This window comes from Myotis lucifugus, unplaced genomic scaffold, assembly GCF_000147115.1.
Source record: "Myotis lucifugus unplaced genomic scaffold, Myoluc2.0 scaffold_185, whole genome shotgun sequence".
Taxonomy (NCBI): domain Eukaryota; kingdom Metazoa; phylum Chordata; class Mammalia; order Chiroptera; family Vespertilionidae; genus Myotis; species Myotis lucifugus.
In genome coordinates, this window is record NW_005871233.1 from 1,380,857 (window position 1) to 1,402,025 (window position 21,169).

A 21,169-nucleotide genomic window follows, 5' to 3' on the forward strand; every position below is an offset into this window, starting at 1 on the left:
TCAAGCAGGTTTATTGTGACCATGGGCTTCAGTGTCATCACTTAGCTGGCGCTGGTCCAGTGCTGACGCAACACAGATATTCTCTCTGTGAATACAGCCTGCCCCGGGAGATTGGTGGTAGCGTCCCAGTTTCTCAGAAATGGCAGTTGAGTCCCTGCATCACATTAAATTTAGCAGAGCCGCAATTTGGACCCGTGCTCCTGACCACTTGGTTGCCCCTGCTTCTCTCTGTTCATGATCCACACTAGGCCACCTGTGTGGTGCACTGGCTGTGCCCTTTCACCGGGGAGAACTGGCTTTTCTGCCCCTCTCTGCGGCCCCTTCCCCTCCCAAATGGTCCAGGAAAGGCTCGGCCTGAACAGGTTAGACTGTTCTCTGAGCCTACTCCTGCTGACCCAGCTCTCGGGCCCCTTTCTCAAGCAGCCGTGCTGACACAGGCAGAGCAGTCACAGGTGTTCCCAGTGGCAGTTCTTCCTGAGCCTGGCTGATCTCATGCTGCCCCTGAGGAGAGAGTCCCACATGGAGGCCTGGGCACCTCTGTCCCCTTTGCTTGCCTCCTGTCTCTGGTTGTGGGCAGCTACTCCCAGTGACCTGAGTTTGTGTCACCAATTGCAAGTGGACAGGGAGGAGAAAAAGAAACTAGCTTTGGTTTATTGAGCACTTACTACATGCCAGACACAGACTCTTAGTCCCTACACACCCCTTATGTGGCAGGTGGTGCTGTTATCCTCAATTAAAAGAGGAAATTTAAGTTCAGAGTGGGTAGGGCGTCATAGGACATGGACTGTGTCTGCTGCCTCTTGTGGACTACCTTCAGAGTCCAGGTCAAGCAGGTGCTCCCTGTGCTAGTTTGCCCTGCCCGGGCTCTGCAACCTCTTAGCAGTATGACCTTGGATAGGTCATTTCACCTCAGTTCTCCCATCTGTAAAATGGGATTGTACTAGTACCTGTTTCACAGGGTTGTTCTGAGGATGACATGACTGTTCCTGGTACATGGTCAGGTAGTTGGAGCAGCCTTGTCCCTGCCCACTGTGGTTCTTCCCAGCCCTGTGCCAGAGAGCCATGTTCCTAGCCTCCTGCCACCTACCCCGCATGTGGTGGGAGCTTGTGTTTGGAGTGTTCTGTGGGAGAGCATAGGCAGGAGAGTGGAAGGGACCCCCACCTTGGTGTGAAGGCAGGGTGGGGCAGGGGTGGATAGCAGTGGAAGATTCATTGCCACAAACCCCAACTAATAGCATGTACGCCATTGGACTCCCTCCTGCGGGCCCATGCCAGCCTCCCTGCCCACTACATTGCCCTTGCAAGAGTGCTTTCTCTTCTGCCCTGGCTACCCTCCTGTGCTTAGAGCTAAACTCCATGTAGTGGGGAACAGGAGACCTGGAGGGATTTGTGGGAGTGGACACTGACAGGAAGGCCCAGGTCAGAGCACTTGGCCATTTTGAGGCAGCCAAACTGCTCTTGTAAGGGAAGAAATAAAGGCCTGGCCCTTGGAGCTGCCGTTCACTAAGGCATTGCAGGATCCCGGCTTCTCTAGCCCAAGTTCGGGTTCCCCCAGCTTGTGTCTGCTTCTCAGGCCAGCCATAGAATACTTTTTATTATTGCTGCTGTCTTTTCCCTGTAGACTTAAGCACATCTCTCTCTTTTTGTTGAATTTATTGGGGTGACATTGGTTAATAAAATTATATAGGTTTCAGTTGCACAATTCTCTATTATATCATCTGTATATTGTATTGTGTGTTCACCAATCCCATCTCTTAAAAGAGTGCTCTCTAGGGTTCTTTTTGTTTTATAAATTCAAGCTGATCCCCAGGCTAAAGCATTTACTCCTTGTTCACTCATTCATTCATCAACCCGACTACCTAAGACACTGAACTCTGAGCTGGATGCCAGGAATTGGACAGTGCAACCGTGACCAGCAGCCCCCACCTTTGTGGGTCTGCACAGGAGAGGGTTTCAGCTTGGGGTACCATTGTCTCTTCCAAGTGAGCGGTCAGGGACTAACCTCCATGGCTGCCCTGAAAGCTGCAACCTTTGCTCTGCTTCTTGCACTTCCTTTGGGCCGGGTGTTCACTGGCCAAACCCTTGTGAACCTCATCTCTGAGGAGCACTGCCTGGAGCCATTGGCAAGTATCCTGCAGCATGATGCAGGGTGTGTGTGTGTGTGTGTGTATGTGTGTGTGTGTGTGTTCGCACACCAACCTTGGCTGGTCCCCCACTCACCTGTCTGCTTGTCCCAGAAGCAGTGTGTGGAGGGAGAGGCCGGGCATCAGTGCCTGTAGTTAGCCAGGTCTGGAGCCATCCCCAAGCCTCTCTGTTTTCCTTCCCCACCACTCTGTAGACCCTCCTCACTATTTCTGTTCCTGTTCTGTTGCTGTTTCAACTCTTCCTCTTGGACCCTTTCTGTGCTTCCTGAAAGGTACCTGGTCTCTCCTCTCTTGTGTGGAACCCCTCCCCCTCCTCCACTCCTCGCATCTCCCCTCAGCAGGCCAACACAGGACGGTGTCCTGTAGTTCTGGGCAGAGTAGTCACTGTCTCCACCACTCCCTGCTCTGTGAACCCCTTGCTCCCTTCTGCCCTGTGGATGGTGACTTTGGCCCAATGAGCCATCAAGGGGAGGATTAGGAAGGGGCCTAGTGTGTTCTGCCTGTGCACTGACCACCAGGCTTCCCTGGGGGCACTAGCATCCCCACCCTTTACCCTACAGCTCTCTAGCACTCAGCCTTGCTGCAGCCTACCTTCCCACCCAAGGGGAGACTTCATCCAGGGTTTGACCTAGTGGAGGACCCCACCCAGCTTCACCCAACCCTCCTCTTTGTGGGCTACTAGGGAGTCTGTTAACCCATTTCCTCCACTGTGGAGGGCTTTCCAACCCTTCTCAGCATCCCCGGGGTCCAGGCCAACAAAGCTGAGGGGCCTGACTATCTGGGTAGGGGCCTGAGCAGTAAGCTGTGCAGACACCAGCAAGGGCTGTCAGGAAACAGGCACTCAAGGTGCCGTCTTGCTGAAGCTGCACTTCTCTCCTTTCCTCCTTGGGGAGTTCTGTGTGGGCTGTGGATGAGCCAGCTTTCTAGGGACATGCCTGTCAGGGGGGAGGGTCCCTAGTCCCCAGGCAGCCCTGATTGTGTACTTCCCCTGTTCCAGGCTGAGACAGCCGCCAACCGGATCTGCAAGGTGCTGGCTGTCAATCAGGAAAATGAACACCTGATGGAAGATTACGAGAGGCTGGCCAGTGACGTAAGTGCCACTTACCCTACCCCCAGTGATACCACCAGAGCTGAAAGATTGGGTCACCTTTGTTACCCTTGACCAAGGTCATGTGACACTTAGAGTGGACAGCAGGTATTGCAGTGAGACTTTTTAGAAAAGGTGGTAAGATTACAGGCTGTGGAGTTTGCCCAAGCCACTATGTGATGTGGCCTTTCAGGTCGGTTTCACATGGTTAAGCATCAAACTGATACATCAACATGCTAGCTGGCTCCTGGGTCTGGAGTTTGGGTTCCAACACAGATAATCAAGGATAGAGTTTTGTGAGCACTGCATTGCTTTAGAATCATCTAGGGAGCATTTTAAGAGTTAACATTCCCACACCCTCCCCATGGAGAGACAGACTCAGTAGGATAGAGAGACCGAGAGCTGATGTGGTGCTGGCCAGGACCGCGGTTGTCATGGCAGGTCCTGGGCAACAGCACTGCAGGCTGAGGATCTGCCCTCCCTATCACCCCCTTTCCCAAGTGAGGAGACTGAGGCCCAGGAAGGGTCAGGCACACATCCACTGTCACACGGCTGGTAGGAGAGAGGGCTGGGGTTCAAACACAGGCAGCTCTGCTCCAGAGCCTGACCTGGAGCATCGGTTGGGATGGTGGGTGTCCAATAAATCTCTTCTGGATTCTGTCCTTTACTTGGAAAAATTTCCGTATTAAAAAAAAATTAAAAAACATGTAAGCTTTCCAAGGGCAATAATTTGACTTCTCTTCTAGACCAGTGAGTGGTTCACAGACAGTGAGATTTCACAGACCAGGAAAATTCGGAAAAGATTTTGACAACTAACCTGTGGTGGCTGACTTTTTATCTTGCCAAGTTAAGGGGATATTTATTAAAAAAAAAAAAAAAAAGCTACCTCTGTTATCACCATTATTTCTAACACCAGGAAAAGGTTAAAGGTTATATATTTTAGGATCCCAGCCCTTCCCAAGAAAGGGTGTTTGGCATCATGCATCAAGACGTAAACACAAGGATACCTTTATCCTTGCTTTTCTCATTTTGCCAGAAGTTGTCATTGGGAATCACTCCTCTGAGCATATCTACGCTGCATAATAACTGATTTTACTTTCCTGAGGTTGTTCTAGAATGTACAGTTTGTTTGCTTCTTTGTGGCCTGTCCTCACTCCATCAAAGATATGAGTAGCTCATAAAAATGCATGTCACCTTTTTAAATTTTACATTCTAATTTTTTATGTCCCAGGCCTTGGGCATGGCACTGGCTGCCCCTGAGAGAGCCAGGCATGCTACAGGTCCTGCCCTTGAGGCGCTGACAGTCCGTGAATAGGGAAGCAGTGAGACCCTCTAAATGAGGGAGACCATCAAGGAGGGGCCCTGATTAGATCTGAGGAAAAGTAAGACCAAGAGCATAGGCACGAACAGGAAGTAACCAGTGAACAGCACAGTGGTTCTGAGAGGACACCCGTTCCCAGAATTCTCTGCCCTGGGATCCCAACGGGGGGCTGGAAAGCAGGGGTAATTCCCCAAGACAGAACCCTCGAAGATCTGGATGCCATGTGCCTGTGAGCCAGGGGTGGTCCCGCCACATGGCTGCCTGTGTGCCCACAGCTTCTGGAGTGGATCCGGCGCACCATCCCCTGGCTGGAGGACCGCGTGCCCCAGAAGACCATCCAGGAGATGCAGCAGAAGCTGGAGGACTTCCGAGACTACCGGCGAGTCCACAAGCCGCCCAAGGTGCAGGAGAAGTGCCAACTGGAGATCAACTTCAACACTCTGCAGACCAAGCTGCGCCTCAGCAACCGGCCCGCCTTCATGCCTTCTGAGGGCAGGATGGTCTCGGTAAGGGCAGGGGTTGGGGGCAGAGGGAGCCAGGACCTAGGAGTGCAGATTAGCCAGACAACCCCCAGTCTGATGTTTGGCCAGTATCGTCTTCCTTAACTAGAATGCACAGCCTTTCTGGTGCAGAGGTGGGTGGGGCTGCATTGACACTTTACCACCACCACTGTCACACCCCTCTCCTCATCACTCCCCAGATTTTTGTACCTATCCTCAAACCACACCAGTTTGTGTGGAATTGTTTGAGTTTGGAAACCCAGTCGGCCATAAATCTAGGGCCACCACCAAGGGCTTGAGACCCCTTCTCAGGGTGGGACAGTATTCCCTGAATAGTCACCTTCGCCCCATCCATGGCATTTATTCATTTTCATTTATGCATCTGATCCAGAAGAACTGATTGCACCTGCTATGTGTTGGGTCCTGTCTGGGTACACAGATATAACAAAGCAGGAGGTAGACATGATCAGCCCATTGCAGCATCCCTCAGGGAGGCATCGCCATCCTGGATGACCTACCCCTGTGATAGCCCTGCCCTCTGCTGCCCTGCAGGATATCAACAACTGCTGGCAGCACCTGGAGCAGGCCGAGAAGGGCTACGAAGAGTGGCTGCTGAATGAGATCCGCAGGCTAGAGCGGCTTGACCACCTCGCAGAGAAGTTCCGGCAGAAAGCCTCCATCCACGAGGCTTGGACCGATGGTATGGTCCTCCCAGCTCTCTTGTCACTTTCTCTCTCTCTCTCTCTCTCTCTCTCTCTCTCTCTCTCTCTCTCTCTCCCCTCTCTCCCCCCTCTCCCTCCCTCCCTCTCTATCTCTCTCTCTCTCTCTCTCTCTCTCTCTCTCTCTCCCCCCCTCCCTCCCTCTCCCTCCCCCTCCCCCTCCTCCTCTTCTTCCTGATGCATTGCCCATCTGCTCTCATTACTTATAGGTGGGCCCCTTCCTGGGTCATCAAGGCCAGTTATTCAGTAGGGAAATAACCCTGTTCCTTTCCACTCTGCAGGGGTGGGGGACAGGTTCTCCCATCCCTGGCAGCCTGTGTGCAGACAGTCTGCCTTCGCTCTCCACGCCCTTTGTGACTGAGGACCTCACACTGTATGGGTCTGTGTTCCCGAGCATGGTCCTTAAAGGCAAAGGCCTAGAGCCACCTCCTGAGCCACAGAGCGTGCTCACTGACTGCCAGCCATGCAGAGCTTCCTTCCAAGGGGACTGGGCCTCTGCAGGATGGCTTTTTCCAAAAGGGCAGCCTTCATGCCCTCCGAGGGCAGAATGGTCTTGGTGAGGGCAGGCCTCCTGTTTCTCGGCAGCTCTGCAGCTGCCTGTTCCCTTGGCTCAGGATGTGGGATTCTATCATGCCTCTGGCCCTCAGTCAGAACCCACACCATGGTTGGGATTCCAGATACCAGGGACCTAAAAGCCTTCAGGAAACAGCCGGTGCCTAGGAAAGCCGAGCGCCATCCACAGGACTCCCCTCCTTCCTTCCCGAGTATCTCTGCCCTCCTGCTATTATCAAACTCAGGGTCACCCACTGCTACCACTCTGCCCAGCTGATTTCACATTTTTTTGCATTGCTCGTGGTGGTTTTTCATCCTTCCCAAACCCATAGTTCACCATGAGATAGATCCTCATTGAACCTCGGGGGGAGGAGGGGGGCTCTTCTAGTCCCCCTCCCAGCTGTTTGTCAGGCAGCCCCAACACTGGCCAGATGCTAAGACCTACCCAGAGGCCCCACCCCCTAACAGCATGGGAACACGCAACTCTGCATGATCTTCAGTCCTGGGCTGTTCTCCAGCTGCAGCTGCCAGATCAGAGCAATACCCTAACCTCCTCCGCCAGGGAAAGAATGCAGAGGGAGATGCTAGAAGGTGGGGCAAACAAGAAGCCTGGGCCAGGGGTATAGGCACCTCCCTCACGCTTTGAAGAAATGGCACCCATGGCTCTACCCCAACCCTGGAGGAGAGGCGTTAGCATTTACTTCATTAGTTCATTCATTCATTCCACAAATACCTCTTGAGCCTCTTCCCTGTGGTCAGTAGTTTCCCAGGTAGGTGAGGTTCCTGCCTGGGAAACTCACAGGCCAGCAGGTTTGGGCATTTCTCACATCAGAGGGCCTTGTGCACATAAGTGGATTTTACAGCACCCGTGTCCCACACTTGGACTGAGCTGTTTCCTCCCGTCGTTATCCACATTTTGCATGTCATTCAACAGGCTCTGGGCGTCATCCTTCTGCATTTCTCTTCTAGGGCCTCTTGGCCTGTGTTATCAGCTCTATAGTCCCTTACCTGGGCTCCAGGAAACCCTGGGAAGATGGTCTCCTGATGCTCAGGGGTGTGGGTCTGATGGCCTACCAGTGTTCCTCTCCTAGGAGTGATGCAGGGGCTGGCCTTCATGTGAAGGCATTCAGGGGAAGTTGGCCTGATCTTGTGCCAGGGTGGACTGACTGGCCCAGTGGCCTCCACATGCCCTCACCCACCCCTGCCTCCCCACAGGCAGGTGCACAGGCACTTTAATATCTGGGCCTGTGTCATGAATCAGCCCGAGCCCCCAGGCAGGCCTGCCCGCTCATTCCCAAGACCTGCAGCCTGAAGCCTCTGTACCACCAACGTATGCAAAACAGGACGGACCCACCTCCTGACCCCTCTCAGCATCCCTCGCAGCCTGTAGGGGTGTGAATGCTTCTCAGGTCTTGGGTTATTTGGGGAAAGAAACAAAAATGAGCCCAATTCCCTTTCGTGGCTGCCCCTTGGCCTGCATACAAGGTGGCCATGGCTGTGGTCCAGTCGTCCAGTGCACCCCTTGCCAGCCCGTGCTGAAACTCTGCTGAGGCAGAGAAGCGCTAACCTACTATTTTGGGTTCCCACCCTTGGGAGAAAGCAATTTAGGGAAAGGAATTGCAAGCTTGCCTTTGTGGTTACGTGTCCTACCCCAGGCCTGTGGTGGCAGGGCCAGTGGAGTCAGTCTCCCAGGCTGCTGCCTCCTGCCTGCCAATGCCAGGCCCTGTCCTCGGGGTGGCTGAGGTTACAGTGGGCCTGGCTCTGTGCCTGCCCTTCTCGAACAACACCTCACTGAGGCTTCAGGCGCCAGCGTTGGCTCCATTCCACAGATGAGGGAACAGCTGAGAGAAACTGCCTGCCGTCGCACAGCTCGGAGCCGCTTCACCTGGAGGGCAGCTGCTGGTCAGATGCTCTGGTGCCGCGTTGAGGAGGGGTCTCTGAGCTGCCACTCTAGGGGCAACCCAAAGTGGCTTACCCGAAGCAGTGCCCCTTCCCAGGCTAACATTTCCACCAGTTCTGCAGTACCTTACTGTGCCTACAGGGCCACTTGAGCTTCTGTCCTGGGGCATATAATTAGCCAGGCTCCAGGTCTAATAACAGTGTTCCTCCCTTCCTTCAAAGGCCTAATGACAGGCCCTGCCTCACTGCACATGCAAAGTCCTTAGGACAGTATGGGGCCTATAGGTATGTGATAAGACCACCGCCCCCCACCCCCCAACCCAAGGGAGCCAGCCCCCACGTGCCAGGGAGCAGGCAGAGGGGTGGGCTCCAAGAAGAAGCCTAACTGAAACACTTCCCCTTCCTCTACCCTGCTGAGGCATGGGCTGCACCCCAGCCTTTTCTCCAGATCATAGCCCTCTACAGATGGTACAACAGTCCAGGCTTCCAGTCTCCTACCACTAGTGGACACTAAGTTTAGAACACACGTGTTGAATTGGAATATCTGGCTCAGGCTCACAACACCACAGTGTCTCCCAGCTCCATTCAGGATTTATTTGGTCTTAGAGATCCCTGGAAAGGTCAAGGGAAAAGGTTCTGGAAGTTTCTAGTCTTCATGGCACCATTCTCAGCTAGATAGGATGTTGGTCTGCCTCATTTCCTTGCCCCTGGTGGCACAGGCCTCTGGTGGACTCTTGGTGCATTGTTGTCTAAGTGTCTCCTGCCGTCTGCCCCACCCCAGGGAAGGAAGCCATGCTGAAGCACCGGGACTACGAGACGGCCACCCTGTCGGACATCAAAGCCCTCATCCGCAAGCACGAGGCCTTCGAGAGCGACCTGGCTGCACATCAGGACCGCGTGGAGCAGATCGCAGCTATTGCCCAGGAGCTCAAGTAAGTGCGGGCTCATGAGCCCATCACTTGCTTCCCTCCAGCACCACACCCAGAACAGTGGTGGACTGCAACTACGGTTATGCTGCCCCATGCCTGGAGCGGGGTCTCCCAGTCCTCTCCACCCTCACCCCTCCTTCAGATGCCAGGGCCTTATGGGGTGATGTCTTTGTCATTTCTTGTCTTATGAGAAACAGCAGAATCTAGATGCTCTGACACCTTGTCCTGATTCTTCAGGCTCTAGGGGTCCCTGGGCTCCACTTCCCTGCCTGCCACACCAAGGAGATCCCCGGCCTCTGATAGGGTGGGCAGCCCAGCCCCCACCTCTATCCCTGCTCCTCCCCAAGGGACTTGGCTGCATGGAGTGCACAGAGAGCCCATTGTTCTGCCCCTTTCCTCTCATGCTCAGAATACACTATTGTAAGGCCTTCCAGGCAGCCGGGTTCTTTGCCCTCCCTTTCCTGCCCCAGTCAGATAAACTTGTGCACACAATTAGTACACTGAATCTCCAGAGCCAGTGAATGAGGGCCTTATTCCACCAGTGCAATGGCCATCAGCAGGGAGGACTCGGGGTGGGAGGCCCAGGCCATTACTTCATGGAAAATCCATAGGCCCTGGAGGGGCAGCAGGGCTCCCAAAATAGCTCTCTGTTCAAAAATAGGATCCTTAGCTAGAGCTGCCCTTTCTACAGTCATTCCCAGAGTTCTGCTTGTTCCTACATGGCTGGGGCCAGCGTGATGCCCTGTGCAGCCCCCTGCCGGGGAGGGCCAGTTTATTCCCTGACTCATTCGCTCCATATCGCCCAGGTTTTTGGGGTTCCCCGTTTGCTCACCAGAGGCAGAAGTCCTATGGGGCCTTTCTGTACTGGAATACAGGGTCCCTGCTGGGGCCTCCCCTAGGAGTCCTGCAGACTCTCCTAGGATAGAGCTCCTGCACTTGGCACACCAGGCCAAGGACAGCAAGGCCACAGACGCAGATGTCTACAGGGATCATGGAGGGTGGCATGTGAGTAGGTTCCTTAGTTGACCAGTGAGCCCCCGGAAGCTGCTAAGAAACATTTTGAATCCTTAGGCCAGCCTGCTTCTCAGGCACTGGGAACTGCCATGTGAAACCCATCACCCTGAGCCAGGGAACAGGCGGTCCCTGAAGCAGCTTTCTGGACAGTAGCCCTGGAGGAGAGAGGGGGGGGGGGGGGGGGGGCTGTTTAGGGTGCTGTCGGCTCCCCAAAGATGAGTCAGAGGACCGAGAGCCGGCCAGAATGCGCCCTGATAGACAGCCTGGTTGAGCCCTGATTAATGGCAGTGATGGAAACTCCAAGGGCACTCGGTGCCATATCTGTACCAGCTCACTTACTCTCCCAGCCTGGGTGACGGATAGCCTTAAATGTTGGTGTCTTCTGGCACCCATGTTACACAGGGAGGACTGAGGCATAGAGAGGCCAAGGGCCTTGCCCAAGGTCACTTAGCTAGGAAGTGGTCAAGGCAGGAGCGGAGCCCAGGCTGCCTGGTCCTCTGGAGCAGCAGTTGCCAACCCGTGGTCCGGTTGGCGACCGCTGCTCTGGAGCATAGCCTTGCTCCATTCCCTCTACTAGCCTTGCCTGCTCCCCTCTGCCCCTGTATCCAAGCAGGTGACACAATCATCTGGTCCCTATGTCCTATTCCTTCCCAGAGTTGTTCCCTGCTCTCCACCCCTCACCAGGCCACCAAGATTTTGCCTGTACACCAATTCCCTAGCGCTTTGCTACTAAGAGTATCCAAGTGTCTGGACCATAGGAGATGGGAATACTGGGGCTGATAGGGGGTTTGGGGGGGTGGGGCAGGGAGCATGTGGAGGGCTGGGGACCAGTAACGATTATCAGCCCAGGATTTTCCAAATCTAAATCATTTGAATAATAATACCTGTATCCTAATAGGCTTACTTTTTTCTTAATTATCAATTGCTTAGAACTAAATTGCAGGCTAGTTTTATAGGGTGTGTGTGTGTGTGTGTTTAATTTATTTTTTTATTGATTTCACAGAGGAAGAGGGAGAGAAGGAGAGATAGAAACATCAATGATGAGAGAGAATCATTGATCGGCTGCCTCCTGCACGCCCCACACTGGGGATTGAGTCTGCAACTTGGGCATGTGCCCTTGGCTGGGAATCAAACCAGGACCTCGTGGTTCATAGGTCCACGCTCAACCACTGAGCCACACCGGCTGGGCTATTGTGTGTGTGTGTGTGTGTGTGTGTGTGTGTGTGTGTGTGTGTTTTAATACCCATTAAAATAAATACACAACCTTTAATAAATAGCTGTTATTACTTTCACCTGTTGGGTGTCAAGGACTGCTCTCAGCACTTCACATGCTCTCTGCGATAACCCCACCACCGCTTCACAAACAAGAGAACAAGGTCCCCTCTCAGGGCCACACAAGTATAAAATCAGGGAGCCAGAATTCAGACGTAGGGAACTCAGCTCTGGAGCCCATGCTCTCTAACCAGTGTACTCTTCTTGACTTTCTTTAAGTGGGAAAGCAATCCACATACAGGCTTGGTCAAGGGCCACACCCTGCCCCCATCCACCCACCCACCCATTTAGTTTATCACAGCTTAGCAGCCCATAGAGTGAGAGAGTAAGAGGAAGCCCCTGCCCCTCCTTTACCCCTCCCCCGACTCCACTCCTGAATTCTTCCTACCCTGGGAGGCCATAAGTCCTAGGAGTAGTGGATGACTAATAGTCTTCAACATTGATATCCCCTGGTACCAAGACTTTAGGGGGCAGGTGCATCCGGGTCCACCCGTTATGGCCCTGCCAGGTCTCACCACCCTGTGCTCTGCCTACAGTGAGCTGGATTACTATGACTCCCACAATGTCAACACCCGGTGCCAGAAGATTTGCGATCAGTGGGATGCCCTTGGCTCTCTGACCCACAGTCGCAGGGAAGCCTTGGAGGTGAGGAGGGGCAATGTCTCCCTGGAGCCTGGTGTACCCACGGACCCCTCCCTACCATTCACCACTTCCTGCTTGCTGACTGACCTCTCTCCTTTGTCCCTGCCCCTCCCCACACACCAGAAAACAGAGAAGCAGCTGGAGACCATTGACCAGCTGCACCTGGAATATGCCAAGCGGGCAGCCCCCTTCAACAACTGGATGGAGAGTGCCATGGAGGACCTCCAGGACATGTTCATCGTCCACACCATCGAGGAGATCGAGGTCCGCCCCTACCCATCCTTCTTGTGGGACTTCTGAGGGTCTGGGTTGCCCCTCACCCCTTCTTCTCTCTCAGGGTCTGATCTCAGCCCATGACCAGTTCAAGTCAACGCTGCCGGATGCCGACAGGGAACGGGAGGCCATTCTGGCCATCCACAAGGAGGCCCAGAGGATCGCCGAGAGCAACCACATCAAACTGTCAGGCAGCAACCCCTACACCACCGTCACCCCCCAGATCATCAACTCCAAGTGGGAGAAGGTGGGGAGAGCCCCTTAACAGGGCCAGGGCAGGGGCAGGGCTGGCCAGGTGAGGGGGCCGTCACCCTGACTGCTCCTGCTCCATGCCCTTCCCCAGGTGCAGCAGCTCGTGCCCAAACGGGACCATGCCCATCCTGGAGGAGCAAAGCAAACAGCAGTCCAATGAGCACCTCCGCCGCCCAGTTCGCCAGCCAAGCCAACATCGTGGGGTCCTGGATCCAGACTAAGATGGAGGTGAGGAGCCATTGCCCTAGCCCTAGCCTGCTGAGCCCAGGGCGGAGTGGGAAAGAGCCCCCGGTAAACAGGAGGTCAGTGAGCAGAAAAGGTTGTCTGCCCTGCTGGAAGATCCGTGCTCCCAGGCCAGCGGACCCTGGAGGCCTAGTGGGTGTGGGTCCCAGCTCTCACCAGCTGGGAGCCCTGATCCTTGGTGGAGTTAGGAGGGTGGATCAATGATATGAATGGAAGTGGCAGCACCACCCAGCGGGCTACTTGGCTGAAAGGCAGATGGAGGTAGGTTCAAGTCTTGACTCTGCCCTTGATTGGTGCTTGTGAGCTCAGGCACAATTTAACCTCGCTCCTCGGTTTTCTCATCTCTAAAATGGGGGTGAAAAGAGTTATTTCATTTGCTCCACAAATGCTGTTGTGCACTGCTCAGTGCAGGCCCTGCTGCAGGCGCTGTGGTCAAGGTGGTCCCAGCTCAGACCCTCGCGGCGTCTCACAGTAACCCTCGTGGCCTAGCCACAGGAAGGTTTGTAATGATGCCAGTCACAACTCTGACAACCTCTTACTAAGTGCTCACTACCCACCAGGCTCATGCTGACCAGCGCAGCCTCGCTGAAACTCCTCCAGCTGGGGAAGGGTATGGGCTGGTCAGCCCTGCCAGCTCCACAGCATGGCCACCGAGGGAGCGAAGGCAGGGGTGCCCATACTTAGGAGCCACAGGCTCTAACATCAGCCAGGCCTGGTTCAGAATCTGACTCTGCCTTTTACTGTGAGAAGTTGCTTTGTTTGGGCCTTAGTTTCCACATTTGTAGACAGAGCCTGTCACAGTGAGTCAAGGGTGCATTGAGGTTAGGCATGTGTAGCCCTTAGCACAGAAACTCTCCAGTGTGGTTGCTTTTACCCTGGAGGGTGGGCAGGGAGGGACCATCATTGAGGCATAGGCCTTTTAGGAGGAGGGACCCTGGGAGGGAGGCCACCAGAAACAGAGATCTCCTCTGGGTGGCTGGTTGTGGCCGAGGGTCCGCCAGCCCCACCCTCAGTGGCACCTGCCTTGTGTGCAGGAAATCGGGCGCATCTCCATCGAGATGAACGGGACCCTGGAGGACCAGCTGAGCCACCTGAAGCAGTATGAGCTCAGCATTGTGGACTACAAGCCAAACCTGGACCTGCTCGAGCAGCAGCACCAGCTCATCCAGGAGGCCCTCATCTTCGACAACAAGCACACCAACTACACCATGGAGGTACGCTGTGCCCCATCAGGCCCCCGCACCCCGTCTATAGCACGGAAGAGCCCTATGTAGTCTGGCAGGGAAGGCGTCTGCAGCTTCCTTGGTCTCTTTTATCCTGACTGAAAAGACTCGATCAAAATGTTTACACATTTTTTAATATCACTGTTTTCCTAACACTGTTCTCCCAACACCATGACAACACATCTCAGGACAAGCTCCTGAGAGAGCTGGGAGGGTAGCACCAGCCCCTGCTGTGGCCTCAGCACTGAGTCCTCACTTGAGAACACCGATGCAGCCAATGTGTGCCAGCATCTGTGTGCGCCAGCTCTCTGCGGCTGAGTTACACTGTCAGGGCTGCTTATCATCACGTTGGTAGCTTGAAATCATCTTTGGTGACAGTATTTACACCATGCACATGGCAGATGCTACAAAACGGGGAGTGTTTCTCCCCAGAAAGCCAATTAAACTTTGCCCAACATATCTCTGCCAATTTTCACATAGACCTTGCACAGGTATTGGGCCCTGGCCCTCTGCTACACCTGTCACCAAATATATATTAAGGTGACATGAACTCTGCTGGTGAGCCGAGGCAACAGGTAAGTACCATGCCTCTGTCCCTGTGTGCAAATGAGGTGCACGAGAGAGCATGGGCCTGGACTGGCATTTGGGAGAAAGTTAGGGTGAGCCTCATGCCATGCTGTACGCCCTCCCATACGGGGAGAACCCAGTTCCCAGTGACCCTCAGCTACAGCTGTGGTGGTCCAAGCACTCCCACCAGCCAGGCCTGCAGTCACGCCCTCCCTTCTCCCCCAGCACATCCGAGTGGGCTGGGAGCAGCTGCTCACCACCATAGCCCGCACCATCAACGAGGTTGAGAACCAAATCCTCACCCGAGATGCCAAGGGCATCAGCCAGGAGCAGATGCAGGAGTTCCGGGCATCCTTCAATCACTTTGACAAGGTGAGCAACTCCGTCTGCCCCTGGCACCTTCCCTCCCTGCTGTCACCATTGTCACTGTCGCATTTTGCCCCTCTCTCTTTGCATCTGTCAGTTCATTCACATCACAGTTGCTACGTATCAGCCGCCGCTCACAGGGCTTGTCAGGGCCTCAGCCACAGAAGGTGGTGCAGACGTGCATCACCGTGTCCACAGCACGAGCAGTTTCCCTTGGGAAGAAAAGGGGGGTCCTGAGCCCTGCCTCAGGCCGTGCTTCCTCACCAGCCTGCCCATGAGACACGGGACAGACTAAGTCCCAGCACACCCGAGAGTTGAGACCTGACCCGTGAATCTGGTTTACGCAGACACACAGTGCTCTTCAAATTCAGATTCGGTCTGGCAGCCCCTTTGGAAGGGCCTGAGTGCCAGAGTTGATCCCAGTCCCTATCCACTGCTGGGCCTGATGTGTCATCTGCCTGCTTTCACCCGTGGGTAGGAGGGTGCAGCCTCAGCCCTGCACCATCAAGCAGGACCCTGACGCCTTAGTGCAATCCCTTTTCTCCCACCCCAGACCCTGGAGGCAAAGTGTACCCCCCCCCCCCCCAGTCCTGGGACTCAATCCTCGATTCTGCACCATTCAACTCCCCACCCTGCTCTAGCCCCGAGGACGTGGGAAGAAGCCTCTGACTGTCCTCCAGACCACCCACACCCCTCCACCTGCCCCAGCTGTCCCTGGCCATCACCTTGTCCACATCACTTCTAACTCTGTGTTTCCCTCTCCATGTGTGTCTCCCCCATCCCCCGGCCCTCTGCATATAACCCTGGCCCCTCTCCCACCTCTGTGCCGGCCCGCCCCTTGCACACCTGCCTTTGGACACCCGGCAGAACCACGGCGGGCGCTGGGGGCCAGAGGAATTCAAGGCCTGCCTCATCAGCCTGTGGCTACGACGTGGAGAATGACCGGCAGGTATGCGCCCCCTGGGCCCCAGTGGACCATGGCATTAACTGCTCTTCTTTCTCTCTCTCCTTCTCTGTCTCCCCACCCTCGCCATTTCACCCCTCTTCGTTATGTGTACCATCTCACCGGTTCTCTTGCCTCCTTCCTACCTGTGTCTTTCTGGACCCCTTCCCCTTACCTGGTCTCTTGGGGCCGCCTTGGTCTCCCCTGCTCCTGCCACTGTCCTGTTTCCCTGCTGTGCACATGGGTCTGCCCCTCTTGCCTACTGTGGTCCTGGCCTCCTGCTGTCCCTGCGTCCTCGAGCAGAAACAGACAGGCAGCATGGACTCGGATGACTTCAGGGCTCTGCTTATCTCCACAGGATACAGCCTGGTATGCAGCCTCTGCCTCCCTCGCTGCTGTGCCACTCCTCCTCCTCCTGCTCCTCCTCCTCCTGCTCCTCCTCTCCTCCCTCCCCCTTCCTCCTCCTCCTTTTTGTGCTACCCCCATCTAGAGTTTCCAGGTCCTCAGGGGACACCCCCTCCACCAGATCAGTGCAGCCCTCACCTCCCCCCTTCTGCTGCATCTGCTGGGCTGGGGTCCCTCCAATGACTCCCTGAGCCTCCCAGCCCCTCCTGGAGGCTGTGAGGAGAGGCTGTGAGAGAGGAGGTCAGGCCTCCAGCTCTCCCCCTTTTCTTTCTCTTTTTCTTTCTTCCCCACCCTCCAGAGTTAACTTGTGAGCCTAGGGCTGAGGAGCAGCAGACCTATTTGATCTATACCCCACTTCCCAAAAATGTGGGAGGGGAAGAGTAGAGGGCGCTCATCCTGTCTGGGGCACATGGGGCAGTTGCCCGGGGAATCCAGGCCCTTGGAGGCAGGCTGACAACTTGGAGTGTGCACTGGGGTCGGACCCTGCCCTCCTAGCTCGGTTCTGCTGCCCCGGCCCAGCCATCCTGCCCCGCTCAAATGCTGCCTGTCCCCTGCCCCACTCCTGCCTCGCAGGGGGATGCTGAGTTCAACCGCATCATGAGCGTCGTCGACCCCAACCACAGCGGTCTCGTGACTTTCCAAGCCTTCATCGACTTCATGTCTAGGGAAACTACCGACACAGACACGGCCGACCAGGTCATCGCCTCCTTCAAAGTCCTGGCTGGGGACAAGGTAAGCCAGACACCTCTGAGCACCTGGGGCCAGCACGACGGGGCTCTGCAGTCAGGACTGGGCATGAGGGGCTGGGGGCCAGTGTGGGGTGCAGGTGGCCCAAAGTCCCGCCCTGCCTTCCCCAGAACTTCATCACAGCCGAGGAGCTTCGGAGAGAGCTGCCCCCTGACCAGGCCGAGTACTGCATTGCCCGCATGGCACCGTACCAGGGCCCTGATGCGGTGCCCGGTGCCCTTGACTACAAGTCCTTCTCTACAGCCCTGTACGGCGAGAGTGACCTGTGAGGCTCCCACGGAGAGCCCTGACCAAACACCCCCTCCTCACAGCCTCCAGGAGGGGCTGGGAGAGCCCCTCTCCCTGCTGCGGGGCCTCCCTGGTCCTGTTCCTCTGACTCTGTATCTATGCAAAGCACTCTGTCAGTCCTTTCTGGGGGGTGGGGCGGGTGGGCAGGGAGGGGCTGGGGCAGGCTCTCTCCTCTCTCTTTGTCAGTTGGCCAGGAGGTTCTCTCCCGCTCCCCCTGGATAGGGGTACTGGAGACTTTTGGGGGTCAACACTTCTGGTCTGGTAAATATATATGATGTATTGGTTTGTTGTTGTTTTTAACCATGTGGAGGGGACAGTGGGTCCCCACAGCAAAACAGGTCCCCTCCGGGCCCAAGGAATGCCCACCACAACCTGCCCCTTCCTTTTTCCCCCCTGAGGTCCCTTCAAGGCCTCCCACATCTAGGCCAAAGCCCTATGTGCCTTGTCCAGGAACTGCTCACACCTGTGATGGGCCCAGCAGAGGGCACCACAGCTACCCAGTAGGAAAGAGGACCCACCCTGCTCCCTTTACCCCTCCCCTCCTTTGCGATTGCCAGGAGGTGGGGGAGTGCAGCTCAGTGTCCCCTTCTGCAACAGAGGAGTGGATTGGGCACCCAGCCTTCTACCCCTGCCCCCAGCCGCTCACACCTGGCTTTGTCTGGACCTGGGTCTCTCTCAGATCTTCTAAGGACCAAAACCAAAACAAAAAAACAAAAAAACACACAAAATCACCAAAAAAAAGAAAGCTATAAAAAATTTAAACCTTTCAGAGAATTACTATTTACTTTATTAAGTTACGGATTTATTATATAAATATATATTCACCTAGCAACATATCTTTGCCGCCTCTTGCTCATAATGAAGACATAGCTGATTTGCTCCCCTCCCCCAGCCCCTTACTGATTTTTCTGTTGTCTGCCGTCAGGCATGGGTCTCCGGGGACCCTCCTGAGGTGGGGGGTGGGCTGCTGGCCTGGCTGCCTGTTAGTTGATGGTTTTGTTCCTTTCCCATTTCCCTTTTGTTTTATTTGGATTGATTTTTTTTCTTGGTTTCTGGATAAACCACCCTTCTGGGGACAGGATAATAAACCTAATATTTTTAAGAAGGAGTTGCAGTATCCTCTCTCTCCAGTCTCTGTTCTCTGATTGTTAGCAGGGCAGTGACACAGCACCTCTCCGCAGAGCAGGGCAGGGCCTGGGGTGCCACATCCCTGTTTCCGTGAGTGTAAAATAACGCTGTTGGGGACCCGGTCAGGGCAGGCACTGTGCTCAGCACACAATCGACCAGCTCATGTGGCTGCCCAAGAAGGCGCGCCATCACCCCTGTTCACAGGTGAGGAGAGCAAAGCTCAGAGGGGCAGTGACCTGCCCAGCGTCACCCGGTGGTGAGTGTGTGGCAGACCGGCTCCCAAGGCCATGCTCAGAAGCACTGCCTGATGTCAGAGCGTCAGCCCCCGTGCCAGGCAGGGAGGTGGAGGGGCTGGGGGGCTGGTTTGGCTCAGAACCCCCTCACTGTGGAATAAACCCTGGTCCAGGCTGACCGGGAAAGGCAGGGCTCCTGCAGCTCTCCTGCCTCCAGCCGCAGGCGCTCCCCTGCCAAGATCCTAGGAGAAGTTGGCCATCTCCATCCACTGGGTGAGAGAAGACAGTGAGTGGGCTTGAGGCAGGGGTCTCTCGGGCCGCCTGCCTTAGCTGCCCGGTGCCACTCTCCCTCCAGCCCAGGCTCACCTGTTGGCGGGTCAGGCAGATGACTCCCTCGCCCCCATCCAAGTGCTGGCTACAGTGGCCTGTGCAGGGAGGGCCAGGTGAGTGCCCACCACCCCAGTCCCCGGCTGTGGGAGACATGCTCCCTGTGCCCCAACGCGTGCTAGGCATGGCACTCACAGAAGATGCAGGTAAGCTGGGCCACACAGGACACAAAGCGCTCCAAGTCCACACGCAGACGGCTGTCCCGGTAGCGGCTAGTAAGGGCCTGGGTCAGCTGGTTGTTGAGGTGGAAGCCTAGGGGGAGGCTGCCTCTGAGCCTGGGCTGCCAGGAACCCCACCTCAGTATGGCACCCACCCTGACTCCTCAGGGAGCCCAGGACCTGTTCCCAGCTCTGCCTCAACCCAGCTGTGTTGCTATGGGCCTCAGTTTCCTCATCTGTCAAAGGGGAACTATGACAGCCCTGACCCCATAAGGTTGTGTGAAGATGTCCAATGTAGAGCACTTAGGACTGTCTGGCACATACCAACTGTGTCAGTGTTACTCCTTTAAACGCAGAATTTCTGCTAATGGACCCTGAAGAAGTTTTCTGTGTAGCAAAGCATTCTTGTCAGTTCCATATGGGGTCAGTTTCTTTATACTCCACATCAGGGGTGATTTCTGAAGTTTAGAAAGCATCTCTGATGAGGAACCTAAGCAGGCATCTAAAAGCTGCAAACACTGGTTCTCCCAGGTCACAGATAACGCTCTGGGACTCAAGGTTGCAGGGTGACCCCTCCATGTGCCGCAGGTCCAGATAAACAGTTTGAGGATAATTATCAAGTGCCGTTGCGACCTGTGCCTTGTCTGGGTGCCATGGAAAGTCTTGGGGGAAAGAAGAGGCTGCCCCCTCATCCTGGTGGTGTGACCTCTGGCCTTCATCTGCCCTCGGGGGTGGGGTGGGGGTGGGGTAGAGCTGCTGTGCCCGGGGCCATAGGAAACCCAGGCAGGCAGAGGAGGTGAAGCGTCTCTGGAATTCCTGCTGTCGGCTTCCTCTGACCACTTTTGTGAGCTCTGTGTTCTGTGGTGCCTGATGTGGGTCCTGCCAGGGCCGCTTGGTCCTTGTGAAGTCCCTCACCCAGTTTACCCAAGGTTCACGCCTAGTGACCATGACCTGGTTACCCCTGCCAGGGCCCCACTGTACCAAGCACATGATGCCCTCACAGACCAAACCTCACTCCCACTCTCCTCCCCTCCTCACTTGGTCCTTGGCCTCTTGCCTCCTTTGTACATGCTGTTCCCTATGCCCAGAGCACCTCTTTCCCTCTTGGCCCAAGGCATTCCTCCTCATCTCACACGTCAGAAAACCCCCATAGATAACCCCAGCACGCAGCACCGAGCACCCCTGGGCTCCCACAGTTCCCTGGGCCTCCCCCACCCCACCCTGACCACTCTGGGCTGTCACTGTCACTGGTAGCTGCTGCCTCTGGACTGGAAGCCGTGGGGGGTCAGGGTGACTCTGCACCCTGAGTCCCAACATCAGCCTGCCCAGGGCCGTGAGCAGAGCAGGTGTTCAAGGACTCTATGGAGCAAAGAATGTGACTGAATTGGAACAGGGCTGTTTCTCCTGCTAATCCCCCATCCTGACACCCTACCTGTTCCTGGGTCTCAGAGCTTGCTTCCTGCTGGTCCCCTCCCTGGCCTTCCCTTCTCTAGATGCTGCCGTCACTCCAGCCCCTGCACCCTGACCTGGACTTGCCTCTCCCTCTCCCCTCTTATACATAATTTAAAATGTTTTAAAGAGCCAAAGTCCTCACGATGCCCCGTGGGCTCTCCTGTCTCCCACCACCACCACCGATCTTTACTCTGACCACCACCCCCCTCCCCACTTGGCTTCAGGCCCCTGTGTTATCTCCAAGGGGGCCCCTCCTTCACACCAGTCCCTCAGGGTACAGGTTCACACCTCAGGGCCTTTGCACTCACTGGTCCCTCTGTCAGAACACTTGCCCCAGTGTCCCCAAAGCTCACTCCCTTCAGTCTCTGCTCAAACTTCAGCAGGGCTCCTGACCACCTGTCTCACCCACCATCCCTGCATGCCTA

The 21,169-nt window shown here is 55.5% G+C and overlaps 2 protein-coding genes across 2 annotated transcripts in view; one reads left to right on the top strand and one right to left on the bottom strand.

Annotated features, from left to right (window-relative positions):
- ACTN4 (actinin alpha 4) overlaps positions 1-18,494 on the top strand; it is a 79,386-nt gene extending 60,892 nt beyond the window's left edge. Inside the window, 16 exon segments of the mRNA XM_014462598.2 lie at positions 3,142-3,234; positions 4,828-5,058; positions 5,605-5,752; positions 9,004-9,154; positions 11,974-12,082; positions 12,203-12,343; positions 12,417-12,599; positions 12,696-12,728; positions 12,730-12,777; positions 12,779-12,832; positions 13,882-14,061; positions 14,863-15,009; positions 15,871-15,924; positions 15,926-15,952; positions 16,925-17,083; positions 17,209-18,494. Coding sequence (XP_014318084.1) covers positions 3,142-3,234; positions 4,828-5,058; positions 5,605-5,752; positions 9,004-9,154; positions 11,974-12,082; positions 12,203-12,343; positions 12,417-12,599; positions 12,696-12,728; positions 12,730-12,777; positions 12,779-12,832; positions 13,882-14,061; positions 14,863-15,009; positions 15,871-15,924; positions 15,926-15,952; positions 16,925-17,083; positions 17,209-17,367 — 1,917 coding nt within the window. The 3' untranslated portion in view covers positions 17,368-18,494.
- A 231-nt stretch (positions 18,495-18,725) lies between these two features.
- CAPN12 (calpain 12) overlaps positions 18,726-21,169 on the bottom strand; it is a 10,975-nt gene continuing 8,531 nt past the window's right edge. The window contains exons 15-17 of the mRNA XM_023760567.1: positions 19,270-19,386; positions 19,114-19,172; positions 18,726-19,016 (exon numbers count right to left, since the gene is read on the bottom strand). Of these exons, the coding sequence (XP_023616335.1) occupies positions 18,990-19,016; positions 19,114-19,172; positions 19,270-19,386 (203 nt within the window). The 3' untranslated portion in view covers positions 18,726-18,989. The remainder of the gene's footprint in view (positions 19,017-19,113; positions 19,173-19,269; positions 19,387-21,169) is intronic.